The sequence below is a fragment of the Castor canadensis genome, chromosome 7 (assembly GCF_047511655.1).
Source record: "Castor canadensis chromosome 7, mCasCan1.hap1v2, whole genome shotgun sequence".
Lineage (NCBI taxonomy): Eukaryota > Metazoa > Chordata > Mammalia > Rodentia > Castoridae > Castor > Castor canadensis.
The window spans coordinates 124,314,133-124,338,526 of NC_133392.1; the positions used below are offsets into that span (position 1 = coordinate 124,314,133).

The 24,394-nt window shown below is 36.0% G+C and overlaps 1 protein-coding gene across 4 annotated transcripts in view; it reads left to right on the forward strand.

Moving 5' to 3' along the window:
- The window catches only part of Agbl4 (AGBL carboxypeptidase 4), a 1,287,504-nt gene that overhangs the window by 631,371 nt on the left and 631,739 nt on the right, over positions 1-24,394 (forward strand). For all 4 annotated transcript variants that reach the window (XM_074080185.1, XM_074080183.1, XM_074080187.1 and 1 more), the window contains exon 4: positions 807-901. In XM_074080185.1, coding sequence (XP_073936286.1) covers positions 807-901 — 95 coding nt within the window. The remainder of the gene's footprint in view (positions 1-806; positions 902-24,394) is intronic.

A 24,394-nucleotide genomic window follows, 5' to 3' on the forward strand; every position in this document is an offset into this window, starting at 1 on the left:
AAGGATAAAATTCAGAGAGGGAAAGGGATTTAGCAAAGCATCTATGGCTCTGTAAATTCATGCAGAGATTAGGGCTGAGCCCAGTACCCCTGGCCTATAGCAGAGGCTAAACAAGGGTTGTAGAAGAGGACAGTATATATCCAGAACTAGTCACAATGGTTCCAAGTAGTTGGAGAATTATTTAATTGTATTATATTTATTTAATTTTATTGAGCTTCAAAAGTACTGTTATCCCAATTATAATATTATTTATCTTTGTGGAAATCCGAGGTCAGCCTAGAGAGAGGGCACAATTAATAATTATAGCTAAAACTTACACAGCATTTCTTATTACCAAATGAGATTCCAAATACTGAATATACATTAACTTATTTAATTCCCAACAGAACCCATGAGGTAGATCATGTTCTTATTCTCATTTTCAAAATGGGAACCATTGTCAATTCATGACACCAAGATCCAGAGATACCTAGTATCTTTCCACAGTCACACAACTCTGCAGTAATAGAGTTGGAATTAAAACTCAAGACTTGTAGTTTTCAGATTCCAGAATTCCTAAGCTAATTGATTAGAAGTCAATTACAGTATTTAGTACCACAATAATGTAACCTCTGAAGTGCTTTGCTAAGCTGGAACAAAAATATGCTATAACCTTACTAACATTATTTATCCTCATTATTCTATTCTCTGGTAGTCCTCGTGGCTTTTACCCTTGCTTATTATTTCGTATCTCATTATTTTCTGTCAGGGAGTGACAACTTGCATAGCAGAACCTTCTGGTGAACATCTTTCTCTTTCTTTTTCAGAGGGTCATTTTCAACATTGTTAACTTCAGCAAAACTAAGAGTCTTTACAGAGATGGGATGGCCCCTATGGTGAAATCTACCAGCAGACCAAAATGGTAAGTGAGGCACAGAATGAAATCTCTTTCCAGAGAGAAATTTTGACTGGGGACTCAAATTTATTTTTTGTATAGCTGGGGCTCAGCTTCACTGCCATGAACAAATATGAATAATATGAGTTTCTGGACAACCATTTTCTTGAAAATTGGTACAATTCTTTGAGAATGTTGGGGACACAATCCCATGCTTGGAATGACCAACATTGTATTATGAGAGAAGTTAAGTCTGAGATTTGGTAAAATTCCTGTGCTGTTTGCCTTTCATCATGGTATCTTTGGAAACACAGTTAAAGTTAGTTCTTTTTTTTTCCTTTTGATCTAGCTTAAGGATATATGATGTGTAGTTACCTAGAATGGGAGTGATAGATTTCTTTTGCTTTGTTGGCCATGGTGATTTTGTATGTGTGTGTTAAATGCTCTATGTGTTGCCTCACTATCCTGAGGAGGAGAGAGTTGGATAGGATTGCATGGTAATAGTGATGGTGATGATTGTCATGATAGCGACAATAATAACTACTTCATTTACTGAGACCTCGTTCTTTGGCTGATGCTTTACTTTTGCTGTTGCTGCTTTCACATATTTACAAGGGAAATTTTAAATCTCACTATGTTATAGATGAAAACCTTGAGGCTAGAGAAAGTTAAGTGCTTTTTCAAAACCACAAATAGTCAGGGGGGACCTGTGTTATTTATAATGCCTCATAATGCCTTTCCAACCAATTCATCCCTCCGTCCGTCTACTCATTTATTCATTCAACAAACGTTTATTGAGTGTAACAAAATGAGAGTTTTTAAAGATAGAAACCAAGTATTATTCATCTATCACACAGTAGGTGTTAAGTGAATGCTTATTGAACTGAACTGAATTCCTTATGAGAATTTACATGTAATGTGCCTGGCATTTGCTAAGTGTTCAATAAATGTCATCTATTATTAATAGCATTATGTAAAACACTATATAAATGTGAAGAATTGTTAATATTATTCTAGCTTTGATCCCTGTTCAAACTTTAATGACTAGTGAGAAGATAGTCTCCAAATGTCTATATTTATAGAAAACTAGCAATTCATAAATATTGAATTGTGCTTTTATCTATAAATGATACTTGGCAATTTTCTGTAAATGCTAGGCTGAGCAGCTCAGGTTTATAAAAGTGTAGGCATTTGATGATGATAATGAAAACTGTTCATTAAAAGGTAAAAATATCTTTCTGTGCGTGTTTTTTTGCTTTGATGTATCAAATCAACTAAACTGTTGTACTTTTGTTCAATCTCTTTCTGAAAATGGGGTCAGAGTAAGGAGTAGGCCTTTGCTTTGAGCCTCTATGACACATAGCTTTGAGTTTGCTATGTGCTAGGCATTGCTGGGAACTGTGATAGTATAGCTGGGATCTCTATCTTTACTTATACAGACACTGAGGCTAGGATGATTTAAAAAAGCAGTAAGTGGTGACACCAGCCAGAAACTCCACAACCCCAGGTTTATTGTTCCTTTTATATTCTATACATGGGGACACTTGAATGAGGGGGCACAAGAAGCAGAGAGAAGTGTGTTGTTGTGGGGCCTTTAGTAGATCTGAAAAGATTTTTCTGACTGGCTTCTATTACAGTAGGTTGAGAAGATTGGACTAAACTTTAGAAGTGCCTTCTATTTAACAGATTTTTATTGAGTGCCTACTCTGTGCTAGATCCTGGGGGACAAATATGACTCTGATCTGAATTCTATCTTTGAAGATTTTATTTTTAAGAGGTTTAAAGGAAGCAGGATATGGTGATGGACCCCTGTAATACCAGCTACTTGGGAGACAGAGATAAAAGAATCATGGTTTGAGGGAAGTCCAGGCAAAAGTTAGTGAGATCCTGTTTCATAAACAAAATACAAAGAAAGGAAGAAAGGGAGGAAGGAAGGGAAGGGAAGAAAAGAAAAAAAGGGGGGTTTGGACATAGCACAAGTGGAAAAGTGCTTAGATAGCATTTGTGAAGCCCTGGGTTCAATCCCCAGTGGTCAAAATGAAATACAAATATAAGTAGTTACAATATAAGGAACATTGTGCTAACATCCATTGGGGAAGTGTATTAAATGTGCTGCAGAATTAAAGACAAGGAAGAAAAGAATATTATTGGGGTCCTATTGAGAAAAGAAGATACTCTCCGGAGCAAGTGGTTTTTCCATTGGGTCTCAACAATGAGGCCTAAAGGAAATTAATGAAGTGGAATTCTAAGTAGAATTAACATGATGAACCATGCTACCTCTTTGATGAGCCTCAGTTTCTATACTTTTAAAAGTACACAATAATCTTTTCTCATGGAGTTGTCATAAAAAACAAATGTGAAATGGATGTGTAAATACTTTTTAAAGTCCTAAGAGTCTTTGTAATTAAGCAAATTCTCTGACTTTTTCTTTTCTTTTCCCTTGATTTACCCAACACTGATTGTGTGAGCATTATTACTTCCTCTCTCCTTCTATCTTTCCTCACTTCCTTCTGCCTGTCAATAATTGCTTAATGAGTAGTTACAATGGACCAAACACTATACAAGACATTAAAGCATAATAGTTACAAGAGAAAACAATGAACAGTATGCTATTTTCATGACTTATCGTCTGCTGGGATAAACATTAAATATGTAACTCTAGTAAAATGTGATAACTGATATAACAGATAATTCAGTATGCTTAGAAAACTGTTTAATATGTTATGTAACATTTAAAACAGTCTATTTTAACAATAAGAGCTATTTCTTAGTAAATGTAATTTATGCTGAGAGGTGAAAAATAAATAATAGGTGGGGATAGGAATGAAGTAATAAGGTATTTGAAGTCCAAAAAATGAGAGAGTGCATTACATCTTTGATGAGCAAAAGCTAATGTGATTGAAACATGAAACTGTAAGAAGACAGTGACTGGAGGGGGTGTATGTAGGAGTGAAATTGAAATGAATTCCAGATAAGCTAAAAAGTTGGACATGATTCTAATGACAATGGGATGGAACTAGAAAGTGTTAAACAGGGCAGGACACAATTCAACTGGCATTTTAGAAAGCTCAGTCTTGCTGAATAGGAAATATCTTAGAGAGGAAGACAATTTGGAGATCTTTGTAATATTATAGGCTACAGATGATGATGGTTTAGGGTAGTAACAGTAAATGGTGAAAATAAGCAGATGGATTTGGGGTTGATAGAGAATTACATCTATTTAACTTTATTATTGGCTAGATGAGGAGGAGAAAAAGGGGGAGGAGTCCTAGCTACCTAACTACTGGGTTTCTAGCATGGGTAATGCCATTTACAGAAGATAGGGATCATAGAAGGAAAATTTTGGAATATTTGATTATCAGAGATGATAAGATTGGCCTTGAAAACACTGAGCTAGGAATGCCTGGGAGACATTCATGAGAGGTGTTAAGTAGGGAGCAGGGCCTATTATTAAAAGACTCAAGAGAGGAAGGAACCTGGAGGTGCATATTCAGGAGTCATCAGTGTATGGATGATAATCAGAATGGTGAGAGCAGATGTGATCTCCTAGGCAACTCTCTTAAGAAACTATGGAGCTAAGAGAGATTAGAACAGGACTCAGAAATTCCTCCATTTAAAGGTTAGGTAGAGCATAACATGCTCACAAGAGAGTATGAAAAGGAATGGCCTCAGAGGAGGGAAGAACACCAATAAAGTGTGGTACCATAAAACTAAGAGGTCTTTTCTAAAAAGAAGGAGTGACTAATATTGCCAGCTGCTACTGACAGGTCAAAGATAATTAAAGTCTGAAAAGGCTTAATGTGTGCAATGACATGGAGGTCAATAGAGGCTTTTGTGAGTGCACTTTTAGTGAGGTGCTGGGTGGTGGAGTTCAAGCCAGGGAGGTGGGTTAAGGAGTCATTTGGAAGATGGAGAAGGTATGAAGAAATGGAGGCAATAAATATGGACAGTTGTTTCAAACATTTAGACACAAATATGGAGTAAAGAGATATAGGCACATGAACTATATATATATATATATATATATGGAAAACCTATAGTGTTTTCCTAGCTGGATTGTAGTCTTGCTTTGGGCTGATCCTTACTTTCTATTCTATTCTTCCCTTTTGGAATGGGAATGTTTACTCTGTGCCATTGTATCTATAAGTATATATAACTTTCTTTTTTATATTATAAAACCTCACAGCTATTTTATTATTAAATTATAGTATGGAGAGCTAAATTTGCAGTTAGGTTAAATTTAAAACAATCTTCCACAGATTAGGGATTGATGAGAAAACCTGAACATTTACATGAAAATTTACAATGGCATTATATTTGAATGGTTATGTTGTTTAGTATTGTAATAGTGGGAAAATGTATTAGAAAATGATTAGCAATAGAAATCTAAAAACCCGAGTCTTAGTCCCGATACTACTACTCTGAAAATTAAGCAATAGTTAAAGATCTATATCACAGAGAAATCCTTATATACAAATGAATTCATTATAGGTAGTTGATAATGAAAGAACCTACCTAAATACCCCAAACCAGGGAAATGATGAAGATAATTATGGTGGATCAAGGATGTGATATTATGTAGCCACTGGCAATAGTTTCCAGACATTTGTAATAACATGAGAAAATGCTGATCTTTTGTACAGTAAGAAGGGTAGTAAACTATGTGTAATCATTGTAATTGTATGAAAACTATATATGTATTAGTGTACACACTGTTAACAGGCATTTGGGGATGATAAGATTATAGTAAATTTTATTTCTTTGTGTATTCTTAAAAATATATTATGAAATTCTTTTATTGTTACATTCATGAAAAATAAAAGAAATCTTTATTAAAATAATAGTTTGTTTATGATTGTAGGGGAGTCACATCACTTTTTCAGGACTTAATTTTCTCATTTTAATAAAATGTGTGGAATGATACCCTATCCTTCTGAGGTTATTACTATGATCATTGGAGATAGTGGGAATGAAAATGAGAGGCATTTGGAATATGGGTCATGACCAAAAGTCTGAATAATGACATAGCTGGGCATGTACCCATATTAGTTTCCCCCTCCAACCCAACCCAGTGGCATTGGTAAACTGGAGCTTCACTTTCCTGGCGTATAGGAACTGATTATTGAATTTTTAGGAATTTTGTAAATTGATTCTAAAACCATTTATTTGTTGCCACACATTTACTTTTTAGGGCAAATAAGGGGTTACACCAGGAACAGAGACCAGGGATTTCTTTTTTTTCCCCCCTCTGTGATTAATGAAGTCAAAATATGAGTTAACATTTACCTGATGTCTCATTAGATCCATTAGATTTGGGAATCTTATTGTGGGTTTGATTTGCATCTCTTTGATAGCCAGGAATGGTGAGCATTTTTTCATGTGTTTTTTGGCCATTTGGACTTAATTTTTGTGGTAAGAATAAAAGCTATGTGACTCCATGAAATATTGTAGTTTTAAGGAATTATTTTTCTAAGGGCTGGATGTTGTGGTTCATGCCTGTAATCTCAGCTCCTCAGGAGGCAGAGATCAGGAGGATCATGGTTCTAGGCCAGCCTGGGCAAAAAGTTAGCAACACCTATCTCAACTGGTAAGCCAGACATGGTGGGGTGTGCCTGTAATCCCAGCCATGCAGGAGGTATAGGCAGGAAGATCTAGGTCTAAGATCAGCCCCAGGCAAAAACCAGAAGCCCCTCTCTGAAAACATAAGTCAACACCAGAAAAAAGGAGAATTTTCTACTTTATTTGGATAAAACTCCTACATTGTCTCTTGAACTTAATGCCTGACCATGAAAGTTTGCCTTTACTTTATCATCAGGACTGTTTTTTCAACCTATTCTAGGAATCCTTAATTTGATTTAAAAAAAACTTAATAAGCATTCTTGGGTCATAAACATAATTTTTTGTGCTTTTGCTTATGATCAATTATATCAGAAATAATAAAATGACTTCACTTAAACCCAGATATGCTTTAATATTATGGCGTTAGAAAAAAACAAATAACTAAGCTCATAAAATAGCATATTATAAAACTCCAATCATTTAAGGAAGAGATAACTGAAATAGAAGGGATTATCTCCCACTCACTCTGGTGAGAAGAAAAGGAACAATTAAAATGAATATATTAGTGAGAATATTATTTTTAATTCAATATTTCCATTATATTTACTCTAATTACATGCTGAATAGAGTTCCTTAGTGCAACTGAAGCTCCAGATGGAGTTTAAAAAGAGTAAATTGTGGAATAGAAAGGCAATCTCTTTTGCTGAGTGGAGGAAAGGCTTTCCTGACAAAACAAAGATGATGAGACATGCAGTGCGGAGGCCATGTATAGTTCTGAGTGAGTCAACAGTGATAAATTCTCAGAAACACTACCTTTTTTCAAACTTCTCTTTCCAAGCTGGATAGTATCAAAAGATTCTGTGGACTGCTTCTTAAGATGGCATGTGGGTGTGTGTAGAGGATCGTAAGAGAGAGGGGAAGGAAAGAAGAAACTAGCATTTTTAAATTTCTTGCTAAACATCATGGAATTGTAGAATTTGAAGACATCATAAAGATCACCTGGTATTGGACTGGGTAGAGTGCTTTCCTAGCATGCACCAGGTCATGGACGTGATTCCTAGAACCATTAAAAAAATCGCTTGGTCCTAATTCTCCATGAATAAATGATGAAAATGAGGCTCAGTGGCATAATGCTTCCTTATCATGCATGAAGCCCTGGGTTTAATGCCTAATACCACAGAACAAAACAAAAAAGATTCAGAGGAGAAATGATTTGCTTAGAGATATGGAACAAGGTGAACAGAAGCATGCCTGAAACTTAGGTCTTCTCTCAGGGCAAAGACAATAATTCTAAATTGAGCTGCAATGTGGGATGCTTCAGTCCTAGACTGAGAATGATCTGCAGAAAGACCCATGTGTAAATACAGGTGCTACAACCTGGTGTCAGTATGGCTCTGGACCAGTTGCTTAATGTCTCTATTCCTTAAGTTCTGTAAGATGATTATGCTTAACTTTTGGTGTCTTATGATTAAGTGATATAAGATAGGGTGAGTCACCCAGTCTAGCAATGAAAATTTCCTTTTCCTACTACCTGTCTTTAGTTTAGACTTTATCTTTACCATGACTAAGCCTAGCTAGTTTCTCAGAGTTTCTCAGCCTTCTCAGAGCCCAAATCCTTTCAGACTTAATGCTGTGAAAGCCAGTCCTCATCAGTGCTGAGTCTGCGTTGCTCCCCCTAGAAGAGCTAGTTACTCATTCTGTCCTGCTCAGCAGATTTGTATCCCTGTTACAACTCAAGCAATCTTCAAAGGCGAGGACCCAAGTACTGACAACTCCTTTTTTGTATTTGATCAAGGAACCCAGATGCTTGCTCTAAGCAGAGGAATTTTATAGATAACTAATTCCTATTGACCATGTCAACCATCCCAGTTTCCATGTTTATTTCTGGAGTTGAACATTTGCTGAAAAATTTCTGGAACCTGAGTAGTTGTTACTCTACTTACTCCCAGTTCTCTCTTTAAAAAGTGCTATGTTCACTGGGCATAGTGAGGCAAATCTGCAATTCCAGCTACTGAGGTATTGGGGACAGAAGGATCAAAGTTTAAGGCCAGCCCAGCAAATGTGTGAGACACTATCTGAAAAACAAACTAAAAGCAAAAGTACTGAGGATATGGCTCAAGTGGTAGAGCAATGATTTTAATCCTCAGTACTGACAAAACAGAACAAAATAAAGAAAAAAAAAAGGACTATGTGCAAATAGTTATTCTAAACCAGGCTGGCAATCTTTCAAACATGATTACATTGGCTCTTTCCTTCCTTTTTCCCTTTTTTTGATATTCCTCTGTTCTAACTTTTCCCCTGTATTTAGTGAAACACTAATGAAGGTAACGACTTTGCTAAAGGTAAGCATTGAATAAGTCATAATATCTGTGAGTTACAGGCTTATAAAAATGTATTTATATTATACCTAGATTAGCAGGTGACCAGGTAAGCAAAGAAAAAGGTAACTAATTCTGCATATATAAAATGTAATTGAAAAAGTGGCATGTGAGTTGGGTCTTAAAGAAGGAGTTGAAATTAACAACTTTAACAGCTAGAGGAATGGATATCTAGGCAAAGGGAAGGGTACTGAAAAGGCAGGACAAAGCATGGTGTGTGTGTGGAAAATATGAGCCATTTGGGCAAGCTGGGAATACAGGAGATGAGCAGAATTTGGGTCCTGTGGTCCATCATAAGGCTAGAAATTAGTTAAGACAGATTGTTAACTGTGAACTTTTCTAGGTGGAGACATTCTTGTCTTCTTTACACCCTTAGATAGTTACAAATGCAGTTGGTGCCCTGTGAATGTTGTTAAACTGATCTGAGCCATCACTATCTTTCTCCTGAATTACTCAAACAACTTCCTAATTAGGCCTACTGCTTTTTCTCTTGCAACCCTACAGTCTACTTAGCCACTAGAATGATCCTTTTAACACATGGTCATTGCACACTTCTACTCACCTCCTCTCTTGCTATATCCCCCTTGTTCACAGTGACCCAACTGCACTGGCCTCCGCTATTCCTCAAACATACTGGGCATACTCCTATCTTAGGGCATGACACTGGTTATTCCCTTTCCAGGAGAGTTCCCAGCTCAGATATCCACATACCCAATCCCCTCATCTCCATTGACTGCTCAGATTTCTCCTCAGGAGCATCTATCCTAGTCATCCTATTGAAAACTTTAAATTACCCTCTACTTCAGCACTCTTGATTCCCCTTACCCTGTTCTATGTTTTTGCTGTTATTTATAGTCCTTAACATATCCTAATAGAGTCATAATTTACTTTTAAAAATTATGTTTATTGTCTGTTGCCTCCTGCTAAGATGTAAGTTTCACAATCAGAAATCTTTGCTTTGTTTATTGATGTATCCCAAGTACCTAGAACAGTATCTGCCCCATAATACATGTTCATTAAATATTCATTCAATGACTTTAATAGATATTTATTGAATACTTCCCCTATACTAGGTATTTTATACACATAAAGATTAATAACTTTTTTCCCTAATGTCTGAGGAACACATTACTGATACATGTCAGTAATTTTTGTATTTTTATAAATTTTATATTGTGTCCTAATACAAGTTAAGTACAAACAGCCACATGAGAAGAAGCTATGAATATCAAGGACAGCAATATCACCTTCATTGGTGGTGGAACCTCTGGGAGATGGGACCTTATAAAAGGCCCTTAGTCATTGAGGTCATGCCCCCTGAAAGAGATTGGGGAATTTTGTTGCCTGGCCATGAGATGAGTGGTTTTGATCCATCATGTACTCTTGCTATGATATGCTGCCTTACCACAGGCCCAAAGTAATGGGTCTATCCAATTATGGACTGTAATTTCCAAAATTATGAGCCAAAATAAACCTTTTCTCTTTATAAATTATCTTCAGGCATTTCATTATAGTGATAGAAAGCTGATTCTTCAGAGTGTATATGACTTCAAATATTTCAGAATATGTTAAATAATATAAGGACATCTAATGGACTTAGACATAAAATTTCTTACTCCATGGTATGGGGTACTTTGTATTGTAAGACAAGGATACACCAACCTCCGAGCTATTTGGCTAAATCAACTCTCACTTGGGAAAAAGAAAGAACATGATCAATGATCAGATATGCACATAAGAAAGTACACTCTAGCAAAAGAATAGAGGATGACTTTTTTGAAGGGCTGGGGACCAGTTAAGAAACTGTTGCTAAAAGTGAAATGAAAAAATAACAAGAATCTGAACCAAAAATGTGGCAGCAGGGGCAGCAAGGAGGAAATAGATTTATTCATCCTATCTCTGTGTAGCTATTGAATGCCAGCTGTTTACCAGGTACTGTTATTTTTGCAGAGGATAAAATAGTGAGGAAAAAAAGAGTTGTTGTTCTTGCTATTATAAAGTGGCTAGTCTAACAAAATGGGCAAATATTATTTGAATAATTCCTAAAACAAATGCTTTAGGAATTTTTGTAAATACTTACAAAATGTATTAGGTACCATTGCTGTGTTTCCATTCTCTGTCCCCATTCATACATGGAAACCTAACTGTCCAACTGATGATATAAGGAGGTGAGACCTTGGGGGGAAGTCATTAGGTCATGAGGATGGGGCCCTTGTGTTTTGGACCAATGCCCTTATTAAAAAGAGTGACTAGAGAGCTGACTTGCCAGTTCTGCCATTGAGGATACAGCTAGCAGGTGCCATCTATGAACCAGGGAATGAGCCCTCATCAGACACTGAATCTGTCAGAACCTTGATCGTGAATTTCTCAGCCTCCAAAACATTAAGAAATAAATTTCAATTATTTACAAAATACCTAGTAAGGGTGTTTTATTATAGTAGCCCAAACAGACTAAAATAAAGGACATGTATATATTTCCAAGATAGAAATTTGAACTCAAGGAAGGACTTACTAACTGAGTGAAGAGGGCACCAAAGAGTTTGAGAAGACTGTTAGGTATTGGTTTAGGGATTAAAGTAGAAGTTGGTGCTATTCACAGAGAGAGGTAAAAGAATAAATAACACTGAAGAAGAAGCAGGTTTGAGATGAATGAAAGCTATAATGTGTCCATTTTTGCACTATAACCAGGTAAAAGAGTTCAACTGATAGTTGAACCTATTAAATCTTTGTGCACATTAATCTTTTCATTATCATAAACATTTATTCAAGTTAAGTATTGTGCACACTCTGATTTGTCAAGATTTGAGTATTTTCCATCTGATCTCACTATGTAATAAGACTAGAAATGTGGACTGAAAATGTTTGTCACTAATAGACTGCTTTTTTTACTTTTCCATTGCCTGAAAGTTCAGAAAAGGAAAGAGCATGACTTTGTTAACAGATGGATCTCTGTTTCATTTCTAGCTCTCTTACTTTCCCACTAAGACAAACACACTGCTTCATCTTTCTGAGCCTTGCTGTTCTCATCTCTAAACCACAGTTAATGTTATATTGGGAATCCAAAAGAGAAAACAATAACAAGAACAACAAAGCTGTCAACATGGAGCCTGGCACTTTGGAAGTATTTAGTAAATCCAGTACTGAGATGAATTCAGTTCTTAAGGTAACTTAAGGATTTACTAAATACTTCCAAAGACTAGGGCTTTAGATTGGTTGGCAATAAGCTGAATGTGAGAGTCAAATATGATTCTTGGGCAATAGCCTTATAGCCCCATAAAGATGGAGCGTTAGTCTAGGATGACTCCATAATCTTTGGGAATCCAGTTTTGTCATAATTAACCCATCCTAAAGTTTTTACTAAAAAGGACCTCCCAATTAACTGAATTTTGTGAGCTGTGTCAAGGGGGGAATGATTTACTAAGGCTAGTTTGGCAGTTTCTCTAACTGTGCCCCACCCAGAGAACATATCCTCATTAAAGTAAGTGGGGTCCACTTGAAGTCCCATGTTGATACTACCATGGAACTTGTGATTAATATGCCCGACTAGAATCTTATGCAATGGCTACTTTGCCTAGTTCTTCAGTGTTGTGTTTGGCTGTCAGTAAAGAAAGCTAAATAGTGTGTATTCTTTGCAGCTGTGGGCCTTTCCCTTTTAAAGAATGAAGTATTGAACAAGAAGATTCCTGTTTCCATTATCAGTTCAGTTTCGCCAATGTTTTCTATTGCAACATACATAAAGTCTTTGATTTTTGATAATTTATAGTTTAATGATAAGAAATAAACTTAAATGATTCCATTATTGAAGGCAGGACTTATGTATAATTTTTTATTTTGGTATGCTTCCTGGAACCCAGTGGTTTGCAAGTAGCTAGTACCCAATAAATTCTGGATGGTTGAGTGTATAAATGGCTGAAGGGAAGGAATCAAATGTGAGTCTTAAGGTCTTTCTTATTTTTCATATTTGGCATCATCTGACCTGCTTTTCTTATCATAACATTTCATCCACCTTCTCTTAGAATTAATGTATACAAGTGTAGACACACATAAAAGTATTCATTTGTAAACAGACACATAGCTACAGTTCCAAGCTGGATCTATCACAAAAATTTATTAAAAGATTCAATGAGACAATTCTCTGCTGCCTCATCCTAACTCATCCCCCTTCTCCTCTGCTAAGTGAGTCCCTTTTGGACTGTGAACTCCAGAGAGCAGAGACTGTGTCTGACTCATCTCTGTACCTGCAGTGTTCAGCGCAGGGTCTTCACAGAATGGTTCTTATGTTCATTTGATTTTGTAACCAAGAGAAACTGGGACTTGGTAGTGTTGAATTCCAGGGCCATGTGAAGTTTGATATAATCAGGCCTGATGTGTGAGCTTTTAAAATTCTTCCCCAGTCTGTTTTCTCTCAATCTTCTGCTTCTCACTGGTGGCTAAAGTCCCTTGAATGGTGCCTAACTACTTTAAAAAAATAAACTTCCAAATGATCAAATATGTTAGATTAACTAATATTTTCTAAACACGTATATTTGATCATCACAATTGGCCTGTGGTGGTACAACAAATATTATACTTATCTTGTAACTATGATTCATACAAATCAAATGAAACTTAGCAACATACAATGATTTAATGGCAGAGTATGTGTCAGAGATAAACATCATAAAGTAGCTAGACTAATGGAAAGGCATAGAATTGAAGAGTTGATACAACTTAAGATGGAATTTTCTGGTTTGTCATTTTGTTGTTGTTTTTTGAGATACTGGGGTTTGAACTCAGAGCTTCACGCTTGATAGGCACACACTCTACCACTTGAGCCACATGTACAGCCCATGTTCTGTTTTGCTTTCTTCTGATGATTCCTGAGGTAGTTGTACAGTTAGTTTCAGGAAACATTAATTCTCATTTTTAAGCACAAAATTCTAGTATGCCAAACAACTCTGGAAAAAATCATCAGAGCAGTAGTCTTACTGTCATACACCAAAGTGGTTTTCTTTGGGTTTCCATTTGTTGAACCCAGCTCCTCCAAATGTAGCCTTCGTACTCTAAACATAAACTTTTAAGGAACTATCATTCTTTTTCTCCTCATTGCCATACTTATTGTCACAATCATCACCATCATCACTAATTTACATTGCTTTCAGAATTAATGGACAGATACCAAGAAAAAGATAAAAGATGAGAAGGGATGATCAGTAACTGATATAAAACTGCCTAAAGTTATTTCTTGTAATTCTTAAGGAGTACTAATGACCTAATTCAAGATTACTCAATTAATAGTTTCTGAGGTACAGGACTGGCTTCCTGGGTATGCAACCTGAGCAGCCACATAAGGCCCTACATTTATAAGGGCCCCATGCTTGGTTTAATGCTCAGCTATCATCTTCTTGAAATTCTTAATTATTTTTGAATAGGAGGACTACATTTTCATTTTGCACTGAACTTCTTAGTAAGTTATATAGGCAGTCCAAAAGGCAAAATAGGGTCACAAAGAAACAACAACAACAACAAAAATCCAAGAAGGATCTAGAATTAAATAATGGTTTTCCTGTATAAACTTTTATGCTTGACAGAAGGTTTTCATATAAACATACCTGAGTGAAAAGCCTTTGAATATCCAGTGAAACAGCCTGGCAAGACCATTATGATCTTAATACCCATTCCTCTATCCCCAAACTATATAGCTTCCTAATTTCTCAAAATTTATTTTTCCTTATACTAGGTTCTTGGGGCTCAAGCCTGATCCATTTAAGCTCAAAAGCAAATATCAACATAGAGTAATTAACAGTCAACCATAACTACTAGGACTCCTACCTTGAGTCCTCACCAATGAAAAGTCTTCACATAGATATTGGGGTGTCTATAGATAGGTGAGGGTTTTTTTTTAGGCTTGTCAGTTTCATGGACATTTTCTAATATTATATTCTCTCTAATGTGTAGATAGATAGTCCTCTTGCCAAGGAAGAGTTTAAATCTCAAAAAGGTTAAGGAACTTATCCAAAGCAAGGAATCTGACAAGTGGCATATCCAGAATTCAAACCAGGTCTTCATGATGACAAGGTCCATGTTTATTTCCACCACATAATGATGGAAGGAAATTGAAGAAGCAGGGGAATAATTTTACACAGAACATTTCACACAGAAAAAAGTGAATAGCAAAGGCGACAGGGAGAAAAGAAGCATAATTCAATTATAGAGAGATTCATCTTTTTGGTTTCCAAGTTCTGGTTCATTTCAGCACTAAGAACAATGGGTTCTGGACATTAAGACTAAAGCCTGTAGCTATTTGAGAATGTGTCTGAGATGTTGTAATCAAGGTGACTTTCCTGCAGTTTATTTTAAAATAGAACCAATGAACTTTAATAGCTATCTGTGGGCCAGATATTTATTACCCAGCCATGCTCCATGCTGTTCTAGTTAAAGTTTTCTCTGCCCTTCTGAAACAAAACAAAAAAAAAATAAATAAATAAAAGCTCGAATGTTTTGAAGCTATGCTTAGCTTATGAGAAACATTCCTACTTTTTTCTTACCTAAACAGAAACAAGTAGTTGTGCAGGACTTCAAAGAAAAGCGAGGAAGTGTTGATAGATTAGCTAATGGAAAGCAATCCAAATGTCTTGCTCAGCACTGTGTTAAAGGGTTATTTCTGGAATCTTTGACAACCAAGCTTTCCTACTGATTGAATGACCCTCTCTCAGGAAAGTAATCAAAAAAAGAGTGAGTTAAACACATTGCTCAGAAATTAACTTCTTTTGGTACAATCATTTCTACCAGCTCTCTTAGAGACAGCAAATATCACATTTATTTAGAGACTCAGGACATTTTTATATGGTAGGAGGTTTTCTTTCACGTATGGAGTAAATCCTTTGCCTAAACTAACAATGTAGGGGTCATTTGTCTACGCAAACCTCACATGAGCAGGCCATGCATTTTCTTAAATAGGTTTTACTATATATCTTTTCTCCCCCCATCATTTATTTATTTATTTTACTTTTCTCATGAATGTCATGACTTTTGGTGAAACCATAGCAAAATTCAGAAGTATTAATCTTTCTGTCAATACTAATTTTCTATGTGACCTTGGCAAAGTCACAATGATCTCAACTTACCAACCTTGAAAACAGAATCATTTAGGAGGAACTTTGGCTAAGGACTTTGAAATAAAACAGAGGATTGAATCCCCAGGGGCAGCTGTTAAGGGCATTAGCAAGAAATGAAACTTGAAAGGTTGGTTGAGACCATGTTGTGAGGTAAATTTTGCCAAGAGGCCTGTCCTGCTTGTGTTTTTGTTTCACTAGCAGGGACTGAGATTTGTATAGGTGTTATACAAGGAAAAAACTGACTTGGCTCAAAGTAACAGAATTTTTTTCTGAAATTTAATTTAAAATCAATCGGAAGAGAAATATTCAAAACCATCTTATAAATAAGTGCTTCCAACTTCAGGAGACCAACTGATTAACTTATATATTTAAAGAAGAATGTGTTGTCTTTTGTGAGTGCATCATAGAAAAGGGAGTAAGCAGTAGCATTGGGTAAACCTCTGACAAACCATGGTGGCCATGGAGTAACTCAGTCTAATAAGTAATTTTGAATCATCATTTTGTGTCTCGTACTGAGGGGTGAGCTGAGAAGGAAATGCTGAGACAATATAAAGACTATTTAATAGGCAAAATGACTTGTACCTAGAAGACCTTTGCTGAAAGCCAGCCTCTTCACCTATCTAGCCAGGTAACTCTGGGCAAAACATTTCTGCTCTCTGACAGTTTTTTGGCTACTATCCAATCTCATATTCACTATTTCATGCATCCTATTAAACTGCACCTTTTTACACTGCTGGGCTACTTTTGTTAGCACCATATGCTATGCTATGCTTCCTCCTTTCTCCTCAGCCTAGAGTGCCACCTATGGTACCTCTGTTGTTACCTACTACCTGGATTCCTGGTGCCTTCTGGGGGGCTAAGCCCACATTTGCCATTTTCTTGGTCACTCAACCTGATTTCTATGTCCACTGCCTCTACAGTTGAATCTGCTTCTTTTATTAGATCTTAGAAACCAGTGTGGATTTCTGGCATCCCAGACTGCCTTGCACAAAAGGCTGTTTAATGTTTTCATTTGCCATCAGATAGCTGAAATGATCTCTTGAAGGAGAAAATATGTGTAAATAGTACAATTTTAGAGGACAAGAACAGAAATACAGGAAGAAATGATAAATCTAGTTGGGCATTCTTAATAATATCTTTAAAGAATTATTTTATTCCCTCACAGTAATGAATTCCCTAGCACTAAAGCTGTTCAATCAGAGAAAGAGTGACTCCTGATCACAGGAAGGGGATTTTTGCCCCGGCAGGAAGACTGGATTAGATGACCTAACCTCTTCCCAGGTTTTTATGAACATAACAATGGATGAGTAGGTTATAAAGTGATAAATAACAGGGCAAAGCCTTAATTCATTCATCTAACTTGAGGCAGACAATTGCAGAAAAGAGTTGGTCAACATTGACACATGCAAATCAGAGACATGCATTTGTTTATTCATTCTTTCACCCATGTTTTATTGAGTGCATACTATATTCCAGGCACAATGCTGTACAGTGAGGATTCAGGCAAAATAAACAACCAAAAGTGTGCATAGACAATGACAAAAACACATAGGAAAACAAATAAATATATAATATATTCAGTGCTCAAAAAAAGGGAAAACAAATGTAGTAGGAGCATAGAGCCGAGAACAAGTTCTTGTATAGGTTGGAGACAGTGTTAGAGAGGATCTGGATTGTGAAGAGTGAGAGTTCAGTAGGATAAAAGATGGGAACAGCTCATGCATTTTCCAGGTAGAATTTGGCAAAGCACATTCAGGAAAAATAAAAAAGAAAAAGGAATGGAGGAAGGAAAAGGCAAAAAATTAAATAAGATTCTGTTAAAGACTTCAGACACTAAACTTACTATAACTTTTAGGTTATAAGTTATGTAGCTAGCATAAAGCAGCCACTAAGAAATGGTGGTTCCCTTACTCTCTACTTCATCCTTTCTTGTTTATGGATGTCTACATGGATTAGAGGAGAGACTGAGGGCTTCTCATCTTTCTCCAGGCTCCTACCAACTCACATGCTTACCTGACCTTCATGTGAACATGTTTCACCTGGCTTTCCAGTTGTCAACAGTACAGAACCCTGTTTAGAAGTATAGTGTATGAAAAGAAGCAGACATTTCTAAAGAATGGACCAAATACCTGGGGTGGGTGGGGGGAGACACACAAAATTATTGCAAGGACTCCCAAATTCAGATTGACTGTGTACATACTGTGTAATCTAAACCAGTGGGATATCACAAATATATGGATTCAAATTATACCAATGCTATTGTGATTAGTAAGATGCAAATTCACTTGAGAGTTTTGCTGACTTAATTGTAGATTTTACCCATTGCATAACTATTAATTAATTAAAAACACAACTACTATTACAAGAAAGCTTGAGGAAACTTTTAATAATGAAAAGGCCTTTAACATTGCAAAGGTTGGCAACCAGAGGTCTAACTGGGAGAGATATTGTTAGATATCTTATTCATCTTTATGCCTCCATAACCTAGAAGTGATACCAACAAAGTAACTAATGTCAGTATTTGTCTGCATATCTCAGAGGCTTTGTATTGCATCTACTGGTCATATGGCCTTAAGCAAATTATGTAACAAACTTGAACCTTAGTTTCTTCATGATAAATGAGGGGTAATAATATATTGAAGCATGTTTGTGAGGATATAGGGTATTAGTCTAAAATATGATCTAAACCAGAGCCTGACAAATTACAAATGATCGAAAATGTTGCACTTTCCTTTTCCCCTCCCTCCTTAGCATTTGATTAAGAGCTGTCCTGATTTTTTAATATTTGTATTTTTGAATCACTACAGATAGTGAATACATTTGGGATGGGAAGAGGAGGAGGTTGGGGAGAAGAAGCAATAATGGCCACAGAAGGGAAAGTTAGAGGACTATTTTAGTAACATGGGTAGTAGATGATAAAGCTTGAATAAAAGCAGTGGAGGTAAAGATGAAGACATGAAATTCAGAGAATGTTTTGGGACCCTGGCAGGGCTTTAGCAGTTTACATAGTATCCACTGTATTTATACACAAGAGTACTGCCAATCAGCAAACACAGCGCCCCCCCCAAACAGTAATAACAATGATGACAAAAGCCCAAATAAACTATTCCCCCACAGTTCATCTTCAGGGGATTTCATTACCTATTACCCATATAACTCAGGCTGCAGAAATTGCCCCCGATAGTAACCATCTAATACATGTAGGCAGAATATTCATGAGCTATTAAACGAGTTTATTTCAGATTTGGCACCCTTTCACCCAGCACACCCCTACATGCTCTTCTTATTTTTAGCTTTGTATTTCCATTTGAAAAATATATGAAAAATAATATTCAAACAATCAATCATGCAAACAAGGCAAAGCTCCCCACAGAGCACATGAGGAACAGAACAAAGATTATTTTTGTCTTCTAGTTAAGATTTGCATATGCTGGAATATTTCTGACAGGTTCCTTGGGGCTCTCCTGTGGGACAAAAAAAAATTCATGAATCTTCATGTAAGAAGATGAGCCCCATTCAATGGAGAAAAATGCAATGAGGTCCTTTACTTCCCTAAGTTTCTTTTGCAGCAGTTATATGACATTAAGGTTATTGAATGGCAGTGAATGATGGTGGCTTCTTGCTGATAACTTCAGACAAATGAGAATAAATAACTTCCTTTAGTTTTGATTTAAAAGAGGCTGAGAATTGCTATAGCCAACTTTCAAAACATTTTAATAGTCAATAAAGTTTGAGACGGCTTTTATCCCTTACCCATCCCCTCAACCTCAAGGAATTCAATTCAAGACCTCATGTCAATCTTTTTCTAAATAGGAAGCTTATTACTAGCCTTAGACTACCATTACATAGTATCTAAATTTAGTCTTCTGTTATATATACATAGTCCCCAATGGGTGTGGGTGGGAAAGTAGTAGTGAAACTGAGCAATTTATGGGGTCATGGAGAGTCTTTTCAACCATAAGCCCCTGAACTCCACTTCTGTTTCATTGTCAAAGTCTACTTTATCACTAAGACTAGAAGATATTGGTGCTCAAGTCTGAATCTTAACTAGTTCTGAGATTCAAGTCAGTCCCAGAGACACAAACAGTTGCTTCAAATACTGTCCTGAATGAACTGATCGCCCAGATCTTTACCACCTGCTTCATTTTAGACTAACCTGCTACTTGGATCCCATGTCCATGCCACATGCTTACCATATTGGGACCTTGCAAAAATTCTGTCCCAGTTGCTCTTAACTCACCTTTGGGCATTGTGCATGGAGTGATAAATAGGCAACTAGGTTATTCCCTGACCTCTTCTCTTCCTGGTCCTTCTTTACTCCCACTCTCTATTGACCAGCATTACTGAAGTTCTTTCTCAAACAAAATTTGAGGCCTACCATGGTCATACACGTTGGACATGCCCCTTCTCTAAAAAACGTCATGCACTGCACCAAATTTGTGTATGTGTCTGTCTCCCCACACACATTAGTCTTGAACACTGAATAGGGAGTTTTGTTTATTCTTGTGCTTTCGTGAAAAAAAAAATAGCTTAATAAGTGATTGTTGAACTGAATTAAGTTTAGAAACTTGATGAAAGATATTTTTGGCATACAAGCAAATGAAACCTTAACTGATGGTTCATGCACAGGGTGGGAACACAGGGCCTATTTGCCATGGTCGTCTGCATCTGATGATCAGTTTTGTGTCTTGTCTGAAGGGAATAGATTAGGATGTGGAGCTAGAAAGATCCCTGTGAATTACAGGGGACAGAGAAGTCTTTCTAAGGAGGTTTATAAACTGCTCTGTCCAGATCCAAAACCTCTTAATTTACTCAAAATTCCAAGGTGCTTGAGTTTCTGAGATATATTTCAGAAAGCCACTTTAAGCAAGCAGTCACCATCTTTCTGTCCATCAAGAAAGCAAAGCTAAAGTAGATGTGGACGTGAAGGGATATATCTGGTACCCATTCTATATAGTTTGCAAATTATTGTAGTAATTATCCCATCATGGTGCTAATGGTAAGTATCAAATTATATTTTATCTCTTTGCCCTCCTCACTATTAGGGACAAGGGACAACATTTGGCATACATAATACAAAACACATTATAAATATATAGTAAATTTTGTTAGAAATCATAAAGTTCACACACTGTAATAAATTTAGTATTTGGAAAAATGAGACTATGCCCTTCATTTTATGAAATGCTAGAATAATAATTAAAATTAAATGGTTTTTTGCCTTGTTTTAAAAATTGAACCCTATTAGAACATGGGTAAAGGAAGGAAAAAGTAAATATGCTGATCTTATAATTAACCTAATTGCTGTGAATTAATAAAAAAATTTAACTTTCCTAGTTACCAAGGACTAAAGATGATATGATAGTTTATATTACATAGTTCTTGTTGTCAGAAAGGAAGAAACTTGCTAATTCCTCAGGGAGTAAATTTTTTACTTGGCAGAAATTTTTCACATAGGACTTTATTTAGGACCAAATTAGGTAGCAGATTTGCTACCTTTGGCAGAACCCAGGGTAAGTGGTTGTCAGTAATCTGGTAGAATGTTGCAGACCATCTCTTAATTACTAGGTTTATACAGTGAGAATTGTCTTCATTGTCTTGGTTCAGTTTGTAGTAATATAATTAAGCTAAAAGCATTCCTAAATAAAGGTTAACCAGTTGTTTAAAACACTTGGTTTCAACTGGAAGCCATCTGAAAGTTATCTTTTCTATATTCTGGATTTCCAGTATAATTTCTGGAAGATCAAATGTAAGAATTGGCAATGTCATTGTTCAAACTCAATTGTAGGCTACTTGAGCTGATTTAATAGCTTTTCCAATGGCCACTTATTTGCAAAACTTATATTATGATATACCCTAGCTTTGTTGAATGGCAACTGATGGTATAAATCAGAGGATGACTTCCATATGTAGTTTAGAGATCAGGGCATTAATTGACTATCTCTTATTGGTATTATTCATTCGAAGTAGATACATTAGACCACAATTGGAGAAAATTTTTCTGTTCCTGATCCCCAGTTTGGTTTTGTCTGAGTTGCATTCTCAACTGTGAATGCATGTTGAAAGACCATGGCATGGAGACAGATTCATGTTCATGTTCTGATTACATCACTTACTATGTGATTAGATGAAGTCAGTGAAACTCATTGAATATCAGTTTTGCCAACTGGATCAAAGTAGCTACTTCACAGGTTTCTTGTGATGACTGAATGATGTAATAGGTTTAAGTTTCCTATCCATGGCCTGGCAAATAGTAGTTGCCATGGTTATGGTGATGATTATCTGCACAGTTAATAGTTCAAACTTACTTCAAATGATTATTAGGAGCTTTGAAACTATAAGATTCTGTACAAATAAATATGAGGTAATTTATTGTTACATCATTGTTTATAGAGCATCTTTTACATATCTCTATTATGAGTTGTACTCCATAGTTAATTGTTTATTTATCTGTTTCCCATACTACATTGAGGGCTTCTTCTATAGGGCACTCTGTCATAAATGATCAGTAAATATTTAATAAATAAGGAATATAATTTTAATACTTGCCTTGAAATAACAGCAACTACTACTGTCATTAATACTACTCTTCTTTGAATTTTTCTGCTTACCAAGAACTATATTAGGCATCTTTGCATATATTTTCCATAAAACCTTGTAATGTTATTTCTATTTTACAGATAAAGAATCATAAGTGCAGCATTTGTGTCATCCTGTTGAAACATCAAGCGACTTAATTTCTCTCACATCCTCTTTTTTTTTATCCTTAAGGCTCTTGTCCAAACTAAATCATGGTTTATTCTTTCATTTGCTGAAAATTCTGCAAGTGTGGATAAATGAGAACTGTCATTCTAACTCAACTGCCTATTTCTATAATCAAAATTCTTTCTCAACATATAAATGGAAAATAAGAGAGACATCTCAACTAGAGTATGACCATCTTGTGACAGCAGTGGAAAAGCTACTAATAAAAGCATTTTAAAAGAAATTACATGGATTTGATGGGATGTTGTTCCTTTTGCCCCTGAGAGACATCTTGTTTGCTTGCAAGACATGCAGTTGGGCCTTATGCAGGACACCCATTTGACAGAGTACTTTGAAATGATAGGTGGAAAATTGATTTTCTAAAGAGGAAAGGGCAACATCTAAAAGGAAAAGAATATTATGTTGCTACTTCCAGGGTTCTATTAAAAACAAAGAAGTGTAAAATAGCATTTTCAGGGTAGAAAAGCAATATACTTTTAAATAACTTTAGAAGAGAAAGCTAGAGCAAAGAGAAGAGTAGAATTATAACCACATAGGATTTGCTGCAGGACTAGGTCAGGTCTATTATTTGTTTAGGGGATTTTCAGGGCCTACCTTATGTTGGTATTTGTGAAAATGCATCCAAAGATATTTCCTGATGAAAGGGGCAGCATTTATATTCATTAAGTCAGAGTCAACAATATGACATTTTGCCCACAGTATTGGGGAAAATTTAAAATGACTAATGCATCTTCAAGTAGTTAGGGATTGAGGATTTTGTAAAATATCCGTATCTAGTAAGGACTCCTGAGAATACAGAAGCAGATAAAGGCATACAGCAAAGTTTTAGAGTTTATTAAAAACATATTTACAAAAATGCTCCTAGTATACCAATGTTGTTTATGGAAGCTGTGAGATAGAAATTTCTTTGAAATATGTACAGAAATGAACACATAAAATCCCCTGCTTCATAGGGCATGCTCCTGTACTGAGTACAGTGGAGCAATCATAGACTTTAGAGTCAGTCTTGTAATCAAATCCTTGTGCAACTTAGTAGCTTCATGATCCAAGGCAGATAGTTTACTTTGTTCACATATAAATTGGAGAATAACAATACCTTGACCCTTTGCTTCCTTTTATGAGAGATACTAGATGTGATCATATATATAAAATGATGGTAAACCTGAGGTATGGACATGAACTTAGGTAGCTAGCCAGCACAGTTTAGATCATGACCTGGAAAGAGAGTGGATGAAACCTTTGGACTAGTAACACAAATATGACCCCTAGCCAACCTCTGACCACTAGCTAACTTCTGACCCTAAGTCAACCTCTGACCCCCTAGCCAACCTCTTTCTCTTACACTTCCCTTTTGGAGATAACTGGAGGTCACTTTTTACCTAGCAATTATTTATTGAATAATCCTATATTTTAAGTTTTGAGGATGCATATGATAATGATACAATGTGAATCCCAAGAACTCTCATGAAATTTGTCCTCTTGCCTGGGCAATTGTACCAGCCTTTTGATTTCTCTTCCCCAGTCCTTCCCCTTCACATCTTCTCCATCTTCTACTATTATCATCTATCCAAGACACAAGTCAAATCATATTGATCCCTTTTGAAAAACTCAGGTAGGGTTTTTCTTTACCTGTGGGGTTAAATTTTCTAATTTTAGACATGAAATTCAAGGTTTTTATAAATTGTTCTCAGCTCCACTTTTGCTTCATCTCTAATCATTTC